At 45.5% G+C, this 14,865-nt stretch overlaps 1 protein-coding gene across 4 annotated transcripts in view; it reads right to left on the bottom strand.

The window, feature by feature from the left end:
• CFAP61 (cilia and flagella associated protein 61) overlaps nt 1–14,865 on the bottom strand; it is a 272,631-nt gene that overhangs the window by 39,375 nt on the left and 218,391 nt on the right. For 3 of the 4 annotated variants that reach the window (XM_067013791.1, XM_059038853.2, XM_067013792.1), the window contains one exon: nt 10,976–11,181. In XM_067013791.1, the coding sequence (XP_066869892.1) occupies nt 10,976–11,181 (206 nt within the window). Of the gene's footprint in view, nt 1–8,389; nt 8,958–10,975; nt 11,182–14,865 lie in introns of those variants that run through there. The other variant, XM_067013793.1, reaches the window with a different exon arrangement.

The following is a 14,865-nucleotide window of genomic DNA, read 5'->3' as shown; positions in this document are numbered from 1 at the left end:
TTGCCCATGCTGTGGAGGTTAGTTTAGTTAAAACCAGATCATTATTTATAAATCCACAAAACCAGACACACAAAAACTGTAGTAATTCAAAGTTCACTAATAAGGTTGACCCCTCTAAGCTGTGACATCCCCCTGTAACACTCGATGTGTTGAGTCCATGTAGAACACACATCTGTCTTTCATCTGGCCCAAGAGGGTGCCGGTATTTGTGCTTCAAATACGAATAAAGCCTGATTGCTCTCCTTTTTTCTTAAAATAAAAATACACACAGAAGTTCTAATGTTTTCTTTCTCCATATGTGAATCATCCTGGTCATCCCCTGAGGTATTTTGTCAGAGAAGCAAAATTATTTTCATGTTCCAAGCAGGTGCTTTCTCTAAATGATGTCACTGAACAATGGGAAACGTGCTCCTCTGGTCCTGTACAAAGGGAACTGGACTCGGAGGCAGGGGACTCTGATTCTTACGTTCCTGATGCCACCCTCGTGGCTGTGAGCCACGGCCAGCCCTACCGCTTTGGTTTTGTCATCTCCGAGGTGAGCGTGCTGGACCACAGTTAAGGTCCTTCCTAGCACCTGGTCACAAGAGAGGGTCTGTGGACCGTCCACAAGCTTGTTGCAGGTCTTAATTCTAGGAGCCAATAGCAGTGACACTTCAACTCTTCTCATCTCATATAGCTCAGTCATCTGAAATAGGTTCTGTGTGGTGGGATTAGGTATGGATTTTGTATTCTACTTAGCTTTTAAGATATTTCTCTAAATTTTATATAACAAACATGTATTGCTTTTGTAATGGAAAATGCTGAAGAATAAAAAAAAGTACAAAATAATCCTCAGAAAGAAACATATAAAGATCCAGGCCTAGGGGCAGGGGGATGAGAGCACCGCGTGCGTGATACTCCACTCTGCCCAGGTGGCTTTGGAGCATCTTTTTGCGTTATGTGGCCATAAAAAATGTAGGCAGGCAGGCCAGTTTCTTCTCACGGTTCAGTAGACTGAAAACAGGATTTCTGAAATGTGTTTATGTTGACAATTCCAATAACAATAGAACAATTCTGTTGTTTCTTGGAGCTTGGTAAAGAGGTATTTATATTAAAGCAACTTGGTAGCCTTGGAGATAACCATTGGCTCATCAGCTATTATTTTAGAGTCATAAATAATACCTTTGACCCACAGGCCACCAGGTGAAAAGGAGGAAGAAAATCTACAAAGGACTTTAGCTCCTGCAGCAAAAGTTTGAAAAGATGCTCAGAGGGCCAGAAGTCAGTTCTGAACATACCAGTCAGATGTGCTGAGCCCCAGATCAAGACCTGGGGTCTGACAAGGGCTAGAATGTTACTAACTGAGTCTGCTGAGGATAATTGGTGAGAAAGTGCAGGCTGGCTGGGGTGGGGTCAGCTGAACTGTACATAAGGAAGCCCATAGTGTGACCAAGGGCCCCAGGGAGCTCGACTGCCCCGCCCCTTCTCCAACACTGTCCTTGCTCCCCCTCTGTCCACCCTTGGCATGTGATCTGGGGAGAATCTCCTTTCCAGTTGACCCCACAAAAGCAGGTATAGAGAGAAATCACATCCTCTTTCTCCACCCCGGGGCTTTCACTGAGCACCCATCTTTGAGCTACCACATCTGCAAGTCAGGGATTCAGAACCAAATGGGCCTGGTGATTAGCATTTTAGGAAATGATTGTCCAGAGATGCTCTGCCCCACACCACTCGTTACCACGCCCATGAATGTGACTGGCCTACACCATCACCGTCCAGTAGAACTTTCTGCCATGACGGATGTCATCTATTCTGTGCTATCCAGTATGGTAGCCACTAGCCACATGTGGCTGTTGAGTACGCAAGCCATGGCAAGTGTGATCAAGGAGCTGAGCTTTTAATTTTTTTTAATCCCAATTAAAACTTAAAAGTCACACCTGGCAATTGGCTGTTTTATTGGACAGTGCAGATCTAAGGTGTTGGTAACTCTTCACAATGCATGAAACAATTTTCCGAAGCAATTTTTAAAACTATATGATATTAGATTCTAGATGTACTTTATAACTCAAACAGGTCATAATTCCAAATTTTAGATGCTATTCAGAGCCTACATGGTTGCTTTTGGTGCCAGTGTCTTGAAATGAAATCGTCTTTAAGTGTTGCTTATATAGAAACGTGTGACCCATTCCTTTGCTCTTAGCGCCCTGGGAGGTACAGTCTTCATACATCACTAACTCTGAATAAAGCACTTGATTTTGCACATATTTAATTCTTGATAATGACCTCTCCCCAGGTTTTTTTTTTCCTCAGAGCATGACTCTGAAAAAAACAAAAGCACCTGAAGTTTCATGAGTACCTCCAATAAGAATAAGACAATTTTTAAAACAGGACATAGCAAGCACATATATAAATGCAATTTTAAAACATTTGCTTACTTGATTTTAAAAGAAGCACCATATTTCCTTAAATTTGCATTAAATTGGGAGGGAGAAGGAAAACTGTGTAAAAGGCTGAAAGAGTCTACTTCTCCATGAAGGCTAGTATGGACTTAAAGGGAATGTGAACACTTGAGCTAAAGTAATGACGAAACTTGGTGCTTGTATATTACTTTACGTCTTTTAAATACTTCCGCACCATCATCTGCTTTCATCCTGTGATGTGGGCAGTTTGATCGCTGGTGATATCTCCACTTCAGAGATGAGGAAGAGGATGCTCAGTGAGATTAAATGTCTTGCCCAAGTTTGCAAGGTTAATAAACAACAGTGCAGAAATTGAACCTGTCTCAGTCTAGCATCCTTTCCACTCTAGGAAGGAGAAGTAAGGATTCACTCTTACGCACTGTTGGGTTTTCACACCAAATTCCCTTAGGATATATACCATGAGTGTACAGGCAAGCGTGACAGAAATGGTGGCTGGTTCGGCAGCTGTGGAGATGGGGGGCTATCCAGAGCTTACAGATGGCAGTGGTGGTTTCACCATGAAGTGTTTGTTTATTTTTATACAGCTAGGTGAAAAGTTTGAAATTTTTCATAATATTGTAGATGTGGTCCAACAGATGCATATGTGAGTTATGTGTCCCACATCACGTGAACTGTCCCGCGTATGGGTCACACTGCAGCACGCTGTCTAGGATGCTGGATCCCTGCACTGCAGGTGTCGCCCACAGGTACTAAGAAGTGATTTAAATATCCCTGTTTCCCTTCAGATACTGAAAGCAATCGTTTTCTTTTATAGTAGGGAGACTGTCAAGCTCCACTGTTTCAGGAGATGGTGATGCCTACTCAGAGGCGGTGACATAAGGACACGGGCATTCACATGGAACCAGGAGGATGAAGAAATGTGTGTTCCCATCCCTCATCCTTCACTTTATTTATTTTTTAAAGTAATTTATTCACTTATTTATTTCTGGTTGCATCAGGTCTTCATTGCTGTGCGCAGGCTTTCTCTAGTTGCAGCAAGCAGAGGCTACTCTTCGCTGTGGTGTGCAGGCTTCTCATTGCGGTGGCTTCTCTTGTTGCAGAGCACGGGCTCTAGGCGCGTGGGTTTCAGTAGTTGTGGCACACGGGCTCAGTAGTTGTGGCTCGCAGGGTCTAGAGCACAGGCTCAGTAGTTGTGGCTCATGGGCTTAGTTGCTCCATGGCATGTGGGATCTTCCCAGACCAGGGCTTGAACCCGTGTACCCGGCATTGGCAGGTGGATTCTTAACCACTGCGCCACCAGGGAAGCCCCTATCCTTCACTTTAGACTGATGGGAATGGGCACTGCATGTGCTTGATGAGTCTTTACACATTCTCATTAATAAAAGCCTTTAACGTTGAAATGAATCTTGGCTGTGAGATGGGATACGCATTCTTCTTTCACTCACTTATGGGCACTGTCCTCAAGGCAGAGATTCTCACTAACGCGAATGAGACTGAGACACTTGAAACAAGAAAATGTACCTTCCTGATACCTCAAAACCATAAAAAAAATCTCAATCCAGGCCTTTCTGGTAAATGTGGAGATAATATGCCAAACTATAATTTCATGATGAATTAGGCAAATTATTGGAACACATTGGATAAGAGATGAAAAAGTAAAGCTCCAGACTCAAAGCACTGCTCCACGGTCATTACCTTAACATTCAGCCCTGACCGTGTGTACGCCTGCGTTTGTTTTTCCTGCACGTTATCATCTTGGGATGAATGTCTGAAGGGACACATTCTGGCCATGACTTCAGGACTGCTTAAAACCATCTTGCCCTTCATCCCAGGAAAGGTTAATGCCACACAATGGCACTGTGGGAAGGAGAGAGGTGACATATACTAGGAAAAAAGAATCCTAGTCTTTTAGTCAGAGCAATATTACAAATAAAAATGGACATAGGTTGGGTTAAATGGAATTTGGCCCCTTCATTGGCCTATACTTTGAGACCTAAGGTTGACCGTCTCAGTCATGAGGGATGTTCCAAAATATGGCTTCAGCCTCACACACAATGTGATTGTATGAGAAAACCAGTGGGCAAGGAGATGCCTCTTGGATCAAGGAGGCCAGGGAATGACGAGTGAGGAGCCCCAGGTGAAGTGTGTGAACATGCACAAGGGTGGAGAAATAGAGTTAAATAACGGGGAAGCAAAATGAAGAGGATGGATTTTTAAAAATGTTTATCTATTCATTTACTTATTGATTTGGCTGTGCCAGGTCTTAGTCATGGCACAAGGGATCTCCATTGTGGCATGTGGGATCTTAAGTTGTGGCATGCAGGATCTAGTTCCCCGAACAAGGATCACAACTGGGCCCCCTGCATTGGGAGCACGGAGTCTTAACCACTGGACCAGCAGGGAAGTCCCAAGAGGATGGATTTTGATTTTAGCAAATCACTTGAGAAAGGATTCTTTATAAGGCTATGAAATGGAATTGGCATTATCTGAAATGAAAGACGGACAGGAACACTGATCTAAAGGGTCTCCAGAAAGGCAGGTGGGTGACTCGGTAAGCAGCCAACAGGGAAAGCTGCATCTTGGGAAAACTATTATCCAACAAATTTTAGGTATGCACCAAAAAATTGACAAGTTGGAGTGGAAAGCCATAGTTCAATAAAATTTTGATAAGTCTGGAAAAATGGGCACCTAGAATTTAGTGTGTGATATCCTACCGGGCATAGCACAAGGCCACTGACTACAGGGGAACTGAAAAACACGTAAGTCATGATTAAATGATTCCAGTTGAGTCTAATAAGGGGATTAGGAGGCTGCGTGGGCTGGCAGCGTCCTACTTGGCTTCTCTGAAGACAGAGATGGAGCACGGCAGCTTTCCTGAGGGAGTCACTCCTTGGGCTTCATGGTTCAAAAAGGTAACGGCAGCCTTTTAAAGGGCCTGCTCAAATCCCATTTAGAAAACTGTGCACGGCAGCACTTACCCATTAAAAATAGGCATCCGAGCATTTGGGAAGCATGGAGGGGGACGCAGCGCTTGCAGGAGGAGAGGGCCGGGTGAGGGCAGCCTTTGAGAGCTGAGCACGTTAAGATGTGAGAAGAGGTGATTTAATCAAGGTTTATGAGTATCTGATGGGCTCACACAAAGAAGCTGGGGCAAGACCTATTCACGCCGTGAGGATAAAGGATGCTACAGACTGTTAATTAAGGCCATGGTGCGGGGGAAGTCGGTAGGCAGGAGCTTTTCTTTGCAGGGCCACCACTGAGTGGCGTAAATGAAGATGAGGCAGAGGTAAGGAAGCAGGGAGGAGAGGGGACAGGCCTTGTTTAGAGCCCCGTGATGGGGACTTCGCAGGGACCCGCCTCTGCCTCCCCTTTCTCTCCATGCACGGTTCCCATTTCCGACTTCCTGGCACCCCTGTGGAAGCTGCTTCTGCCCCAGTGTCTGAGGCCGAAGCAGCACCAGCAGGTGGAGGGCAGGAGCTGCTCCTTCTAAACACCGTCAAAGGGGGGTGGGTGGGAGCTGCAGGGGCTGTGACAGGCGTGTGCACATGTGCATGGGACACTGCAGGGCACAGGTGCTCTGAGGGGAAGAGTGCGGAAAAGTCCATTTTGTAACACATTTGTTATGTGACTTTCAAATGCTGGTTGGTTCAGAAAGGAACAGATGAATTACAGGGACTCCGTTCTTTTTCGAAAGTGATAAATCCGTCAACCCATCAATTTATTTCTCTCTTTTTCACACACACTAACAGACACACTCCGCACAAAGGCACACACATTCACAGGCACACACTCACACGCACGCACACACACGGTCACCAGTGGTGAATTTATTCTTTCCATCACCAGTGGTTTGCACTGGAGCGCCAAAGGGAAGACAAAGGATGAAACAGAGGTAGAATCCAAGCCAGCCTGGCTCCAGACCCTCAGCGGCACTGCTGTCCTGTGACAGCTGTCGGCCTGGGTATCACAGCGGCTGACTGCTCGGCAGCCACCACATGTCCCCAAATGGCTCCAAGTGAGCCTGTCCACAGGCAGCCAGAGCCACGGCTGGTGAGGCCTTGGCTGCTACAGCGTCTGCCTGAGTGGCTGCCACAATTCCCACTGGGACCACCAGCACCTCCTCTGTCCTGGCCCTTGATGGGGTGAGAATAGATTGAGGGAAGTGGAGAGAAAGGATCCAGAGGGTTTTTTGAACCCAGAGAGGAACCTGACCTTGAGGTCATGTCTGTCTTGCAGAAGACAGAGCGGCTGGTTAACGGTGAGCCCTCGCAGCCTGGAGGAAGTTACCCCCAGACGCAACAGATGGAAACGCACCCAGATTTGAACAAGAGATGTTGCTGGTGCTGCCGAGGTCAGGGAAACAATCGGTAATCATATCTCGGCCAAAATCAGCTAAACCATTCACCCTGCCTGCTTGAAAAGAGCCTTGCCAGTCGGTCTGACAACAGACAGGGCGAGCAGTGCTGGGCCAAGAGTCAGCACGGGCCCTGGCAGCATTTCGTGGCACTTGAAAAGAACGTGGCCGCAGCTGCTCGTGAGCTAACAGGCATCCGGGAGGGATGGACGGGGCCTGGCAGCACCCTGGGTACCACACTAGAACATGATCAGCCACCATCCCCCTGTCCCCTTTCTTACAGATGTCAGTTGGAACGTCCTAATAGCCAGTGTTGTTCCATTTTGCCATCCCAAATATTCACTCCTAGCAAATCAAATTCACTTTTAAAATTATTACTGTCCTCAGTTAACAGCTGTGCCCAGACCAGTGGTCTCGAGCTCACAAAGTCTGTCTCTTTCAGCATCGCTTCTTCTCAGGGAAAACAAACTGAATCTGGTCAAATGTGAAAACATTTTCTTTTCAGAGAAGACTCTTAATACATAGTTCCCATAAAAATGTTCTTTGACGAACAATTGATTCCCCTCTAACTCAAATATTTTGTGTAAGATTGAGAGCAACAATAAAATCCTACACACAAGCTGAGGAACAAATGAATTCACTTTCTAAACACTTGTATTTTTCTTTATTTTAAATAAATATTGGAGTCAGGTCTACAAAGATCTGAGGAGGGGAAGCCTATGATTAAGGAATTTGAGACTTCATCAAAATGTAGTTTATAATGGGAAACATATAGGAAGATATCCTCACACATAAAAGGTTTCAAAAGTTAAGTACTCCTTCTGGGAAAAAATTAAAATCCGTGCATGATAAAAATGTTTAGCAAGCCAGTAATAAAAAGAAACTTCCTTATCCTGATAAAGGGTGTCTACAAAAATATGTATGGCAAACGTCACACACTTAATATTGAACGAATTCCCTTTAAAATTAAGAATGAGGCCAGGGTGTCATCCCTCACTACTTCTATCCCAAATTTTACCACAAACCTTAGCCAGTGACGTAAGACAGGAAAAAGAAATAAAAGTTACAAAGATTTAAAAAGAAGAAACGGGGCTTCCCTGGTGGCGCAGTGGTTGAGAGTCTGCCTGCCGATGCAGGGCACACGGGTTTGAGCCCTGGTCTGGGAGGATCCCACATGCCGTGGAGCAACTGAGGCTGTGAGCCACAACCACTGAGCTTGCGCGTCTAGAGCCTGTGCTCCGCAACGAGAGGCCGCGATAGTGAGAGGCCCGCGCACCGCGATGAAGAGTGGCCCCCGCTCACTGCAACTAGAGAAAGCCCTCGCACAGAAACGAAGACCCAACACAGCCAAAAATAAGTAAATAAATAAATTAATTTAAATATATATATATTTAAAAACAAACAAAACTGTCATTATTTGCAGATGATGTAATTTTTTTGTGTGGAAAATCTAAAAGAATCTACAGGTAAATTATTTGAATGAGGGAGTTTAGCGAATTTGCAGAATTCAAAACCATAAAAAAGCACATTTCTATACACTATATAGAAGCAATCAGTAAGAAAATGATATTTACAACAGCAATAAAAATATAAAGAACTTTGGATAATATCAAACAAAATTAAGCAAGCCATTGATGGAGAAAATGATAAATCTTTATTGAAAGATATTAAACAGACCCACATAAATCAAGATCTACACAGTTGACCCTTGAACTATTGTGGTTTGAACTGCGTGGGTCCACTTACACACAAATATTTTTCAATAGTAAATACTATAGTACTACACGACCCATGCTTGGTTGATCGGCCCTTAGTTGAATCCGAGGACGTGGAACCACAGACACAGAGGACAGAAGGTGAGTTATACTCAGACTTTCGACTTTTGATTATACTGACACTATAGTTCAAGGGTTAACTAGTATGTTAGGACACTAAAATTAATATCAAAGATGTCAACTCATGTAATTGATCTCAGGTTTAATGCATTTCCTATCAAATCCAGTGGGGCTTTTCACTTGTGGAGCATCACAAGTTTACTGTAAAACTATTAGAAGAGCAAAGGGGGCTTCCCTGGTGTCGCAGTGGTTGAGAATCCGCCTGCCGATGCAGGGGACGTGGGTTCGCGCCCCGGTCCGGGAAGATCCCACATGCCGCGGAGTGGCTGGGCCCGTGAGCCATGGCCACTGCGCCTGCGCGTCCGGAGCCTGTGCCCCGCAACGGGAGAGGCCACAGCAGTGAGAGGCCCACGTACCACAGAATTAAAAAAAAAAAAAATAGAAGAGCAAAGGGACAAAAATATCCAAGACATCTGGCAACAGACAGATGACTTTAAAATGAAGAATATCTGTTAACTGACACCATAAAGAAAGTGAAAAGACAAGCCTCAGAATGGAAGAAGACATATGAAGGAAACGTAACAACCAAGTTTGTATCCAGAATATACGAAAAACGCCTGTGAGTTGGTAAGAGAAGATGACCCCCGCCCCCCAAAAAGGCACAGATGTCATAAACAGGCATTTCCCCAGAAACTACCACGAATGGCCCACAAACAAATGAAAAGGCATTAAACTGCATTAGAAATGAGGGAAGGGAACAGTGAAACCCTGGATAGACACCTTTCCACACCACCAGGTTGGCCAAATGTTCAAGCTGAACAGTGCCGAGGACTGCCAGGGCTGCGGAGGGCTCTCACGGCTGGCTGGAGGGAGGGTAACAGACACCACTACCATGGGGAACATTTGGGCATCACCTAGTACACCCAAGAGAAATTCCTGCACAGGAGGAGTGCCCGCAATGCCAGTGGCACTGAACTGGAACAACGCGAACATCAATCAACAGGAAAATGGACGGATGAGCTGTGACACAGTTATCTTATACACGGAATACCACACAGCAGGGAAAACACACAAACTCCAGCTACACGCATCGCCATGAGCAGGCTCGCAAACAGGGCCCCAAACGGAGTGCTGACTTTCTCCAGGGGCCACAGAACTGATTCAAAAGTAAGCAGAACAAACCAGTACATCATTTAGGAAACCATATACTGTACGTGGCACACCTTTGAAACAAGGGTTGGCCTGGTACCTGTTTCAGTACAAGGTTTTACTGGCATGCAGCCACGTCCCTTTGCTTATGGATCGTCCGTGGCGGCTTTCACGGCACAGTGGCAGACTTTAGTACATGTGACAGAAGTCGTGTGGTCCCCAAGGTATTTACCATCCGGACCTTTATAGGGAAAGTTTGCTGATCCCTGCTTTACAGGTAAGAAAGGGAATGATTAACCTAAACTGCAGGGTAGTGGTGACCTCCAAGCAGACGGAGGGGATGTGATCAGACAGGGGCTTTGAAGTAAGGCACATAGATTTCCAGTACTATTATCCTTTAGAGTGTACATACATGTTTTATTTATTTATTTTTTTGTTTCTATGATGTATTCTACGATGTAAAAACGTTTTTAAGAGGGAAGAGAGATTGCTTCTGATCCTGACAGTATCCCCGCCCTGGGTACTGAGGACCCTGAATTCTATGACTTACGTCCTATGTCTCTATTTGTCACCATCTTGTTTTGTGGATCGAAGGAAACTCTCGTAACCTTTCTAAGCAGCAGACTGCATCCAGAAGTGGATTTCTACTCTACAGTGCTAGGCTTCCTAGAGGTATCGGACAAGAGAGTGTCTCTGAACTTGAAAGACTGGGATCTAGAGCCCCCAGTCTAACCAACCTGCTGGAGCAGCATTCCTTCCCAATGTCTTAGGCAAACGGTCGCCCCCTCTGCTTGAGCACGTGCCGTGAGGAGGCGGCTGGGGTCCCAGACAGCCTGTCCGTGGTGCTGGAACTCCCCCCAGGACCAGGTACCTCCATCTTGCCCCCAAATTGACCTCTTACGTTTCTGACCACTGCTCTTAGCAGCCTGTGTCTCAAAAGAGACTTGAATATCATCTGTGGCATGGAGGCCATGCACGGATGCGTCTGGGACCCAGGCCTGCGCGTGGCCGTGCGGCCACTTATGGACACACCAAGAGCCTGTGCTCTTCTCCATGGGTCTCTCCAGTGCTGGTGGGTCTGATACTCTTCACTGTTGAGAAGCTCTAGCTTTTCCCAGGGGTTCCCATGTACTTCCGGGCGCATCACAAAACCCCTCCTTCATTCACAAGACACCCATGGCCTGTGTCTGCATTCCCCCCACACCCCCAACCCCAGGAAAAGGCAACGCCCAGCTCACCTGTAGAGGTCTGGGACCAGGCCGTCCTTGTACCGAGCGCACAGGTTGTTGAGGACTTGCTCGTGCTGGCCGAACAGGCGGATGTAGTTGGAGGCAGGGAAAGGCACTTTGGAAAGGCACGTGATGGTTTCCACCATCTTGTACTTGTTGGTGTGGATTCGGAAGTAAGTCCCGTTCTTCACATTACCTGTTACTATTTCTGAACCCTGGCGGAGGAGTGCATCAGAAAAACAACGTTAGAAACATTTCTGGACTTTGAGAACTTTATCATAGCAATTTATTTTTCAAACATAATGGACGGGTTAGAGCTTATCGCCTGTTGCAAATCACAGTAGTAGATATTGACCAAACTCGACTGAAGATAAGTGCGTGTCAGAAACCATGTGTTTGAATCTGATGACTGAAAGTTCCTCAGGGTATTTGACACTGTGATTATATCGCTCCACGTTTCTAAATTAGTTGCTAGGTTACGGTCAATTCTCCGTTATTCAATACCTGGCACAGCCAGTAGGTGGAACTGGGTCTATTCTCTCCTGTGCGGTGTCATAAGATTGTTAACTTTAATTTTTTCACAGCACCATTTTGAGAAAAACCTCCTAGTCAAAGGTGCGCAAAAGGAATTTCAGTTTTTAAAGTTCTACTCGAACAAAGGAAACAAGGAAAAAGGTGAATCCCTGACAGCTGGGTTTGTGGAGGTTCAACTGTTTGGTAGGGTCTGTTCCCGGGAAGAAGGTTCAAGTTCACGGAAAATATACATACCGTTCTGTGGGCTACTTGTTAGTTTGTAAATTGTGAAAGGTGTAGATTCACGGCTTTATGTCCCCTAGAAACTGGCTAAACCACCATGTGAACCCAGATGACAAGGAAAGATGCCCCTCTACCCCAGTCACGACCATTTTTTCCATTTCAGCCCCTGATGGCCACTGACTGAGCAGCCAGAGACACGCTTCCCACCGGCTCCAGCAACAAACAGAACCTCCGTGGACAAACCTGGGTTTGGCTGGTGGTGGCTGAACCCACGGACTTTGCCCCTGGCCTCCGAACTCAGTACACAGTAACACTCAGTAAATCTCTCCTGAGTGCATATAGATTTAAGCTTTTGCTCTGAACTTGAATGTGGCATTTAGAAACCCAGGGCAAGTTGAACTGCACTGATCCCAAACATTTACTGACTCCCGGACATCCCCTGGGGACTTTGTCTAAACAAGGACACAGGAGTAACTGGATTTTTAAGTAAATTGAAGCAACTGGTGGGTGCTTGTGTATCACGTGGCTAAGGCCTGAGGAGGAGCCAGCCAACTATAAAGGCACAAGGTGAGACATACAGGAGGGATGCCAGGTAAGTCCTGGGCCAACCCCAAGGATATGCATGAGATTGGGAGATTGGGATACAGAACAAGCACAGCTTAGGAAGGGGGTGGGGGACAGCGCCCCAGGGAGGTGGCACAAGGTGCAGCATCATAGAGATGGATGGATACAGAGAGGAAATCTACCTCCATAGCAAAGTGTTTAAAAAAACACCCAGTAAGGTATTATCTAACACAACAATGGTATATGCACACAACTAGATGCGATGCATCCAACAGAAATTATTGGTGAGTTATTTCATAACAGGAAAATATGTTCCCAGTACATTTTATACTATAGAAGTATAGTATAAAAATTTATAATGTTTTATAATTTGTACAGAATCATTCTATTTTCATAAAAATAAGCAGTATCATTTATTTGTTTTTGTGTCAACATTTTAACAAAATGTTAATGGAGGGGGCTAAGACTAAAGCTGCTGGTGCCAAACTCAAATGGTCTTTAAAGTCTTGTATTTATTCTTAGAGATGCTCGCAATGGGCGTGTTCGTCACTCTCATAGCTCTGTGTGTATTTAATTCAGAAACAGCGTTTGCTATGATGAGCCACCAAGTAAAGTTGACCCTGGGGAGACCTCTTCGCAGTCAGGGGTGCCTTGGTGAAGTTGAATGAGTGTCTGGGGGAGGGGCTGCTCCCTGGCCTTGCTGGTAGGGCAGCTGGGGGTCCGGGAGAGGGGGCACTGGCCACAGCTCTGGCATAGTTTTAGTACCAGGTTTCCCTGGTCTCAGTGGACAGCAGATCCCACAAGGTCGTGGACCCTCCTCTTCCTCTTTGAAATTTCTTTATGCTGAGTGATTAAGGAAGGGAACTCAGGCATCAGAGGGGTACATCTCGGGATCCACCCACATGGCTGACAATATTTTTGACTTGGCGAAGAGCTTCACTGAATATCCCACCCTCTGCTCACAAGCACTTGTATTTGGGGGCTGATTCAGTGGATACTGAGCACCTCAACTCGAGGGCCACGGTGACTCCGTGGCTGGTGTCTCAGCATCACGTGCCCTCTGAGGTCACCCTGTTCCACAAGGGCTGTGTTGTCAGCATCATTTTCAGTGATGTGTCATCATGGGTCTGTTTATTTGGTGGAGGGGAGTTGGCCTTACTTTTTAATTTAAAGGTTGAATTTAAAGGCACACGGAGGAAAGAAATGCCCAGTGGTGCAAAGACAGCACATCTTGACTCTGGAAGTGACCGTGACCATCGTTAATGAGATCTGGCACTGCGATCACATAACCCGGGGGCCATCCTGGGCATGCGGCATCAAAATAGTTTGCATTGACATGAAAGGCAAGTCTCCTGCAGATGGGTTTCTCAGACACAAGTTACCCCTGTGGGGCTGGGCAGACTTATCTAAATTTCTGAGGTCATTCCTAGTCACTGTTGCTGACAGATGGGAAAATCCAGTGAAGTCCAGGACCCTTTCTGCTTATCCTCCCAGAAAATCACTCCACTAAACAAGGACTTAAGGCAGTTTCCAGCCCTGCCACCCGGTGAGGGATTCTGGGCTAACGACGATGATGATTTCATACACTTTCCAATTCTGTGGGATGTGGCTAGTTTCTTCCTTTAAGTATATGAGTAAATTGTTAGGAGATTTGGGTGTTGAGTTTAAAATTTTGACAGAGTAACGGGTTCTGATGTGGTTTCTTTTTTTCTCTTCCTTTTCTCCTGAATATAATTATCCTTTTGAGCTCCTTTATGATTTTGACAAAGATTGGAATATGGCTCTGGAATTCATGCCAAACGAAAGACCCAGGGGTAATCAGACTCGGCGTGCAAGAAACCAGGTTCCCAGCTCCCACGATGAATACACAATTTTAAATTTAATGGTACCCAGGCAGAGTTTGTTGTGACAAATTTCTTTATTCCGTGGAGTATAAGCCAACAAAGCATGTGGACTGGAATCTGCGGATCAGTTCATTATGTAGACGACTTGGGGTCCCCTGTCTTCCTTTTGTCGGGTTACCTCATGAATTACTAAAGCTCTCCTTACTTATATATCCCGATGCATGAGTGCTACAAGAGTCTGATGAGATTCATCTGTACTACATGTGCTGTGAGAACAGTAATTTAGTTTGTTTAGTGAAATACTGCTCCATGGGCTCCATTCTCGATCCACTGGCCATGTTTAGGCGACTGCCTGACCATTTTGGCAACAATTTTACTTAATCAAATTAATTCCAAATCCAAAAGATTGCCATGGAACCATCCTACATTTTTTTTTCTTGGTGAATAAAATGGGGAAAAAAATCTGTTTAGATCTTCTGTACTAATTAAAAAGGAGGCCCACCTGGCAAAATGGTTAATTACAGTCAGGGTTCCTGCTCAAATACTGTCGCAGCACCAGCCAAAGAAGCTATTCAAGTTCCATTCTTATTAAAACTCTCATTATCTAAAACTCCCTTTCGCTCCTCCTCTGACTTTATTCCGAGAGAGAACCAGTGGTTCATAAATAAATGACACTGCATGTCAGAAATCACACACTGTCCTTGAAGAATCCGGTTCAGTGTGGAACCAAGTCCA

This window comes from Kogia breviceps, chromosome 14 (assembly GCF_026419965.1).
Source record: "Kogia breviceps isolate mKogBre1 chromosome 14, mKogBre1 haplotype 1, whole genome shotgun sequence".
NCBI lineage: Eukaryota > Metazoa > Chordata > Mammalia > Artiodactyla > Physeteridae > Kogia > Kogia breviceps.
This window is presented reverse-complemented; position numbering and strand designations above follow the sequence as displayed.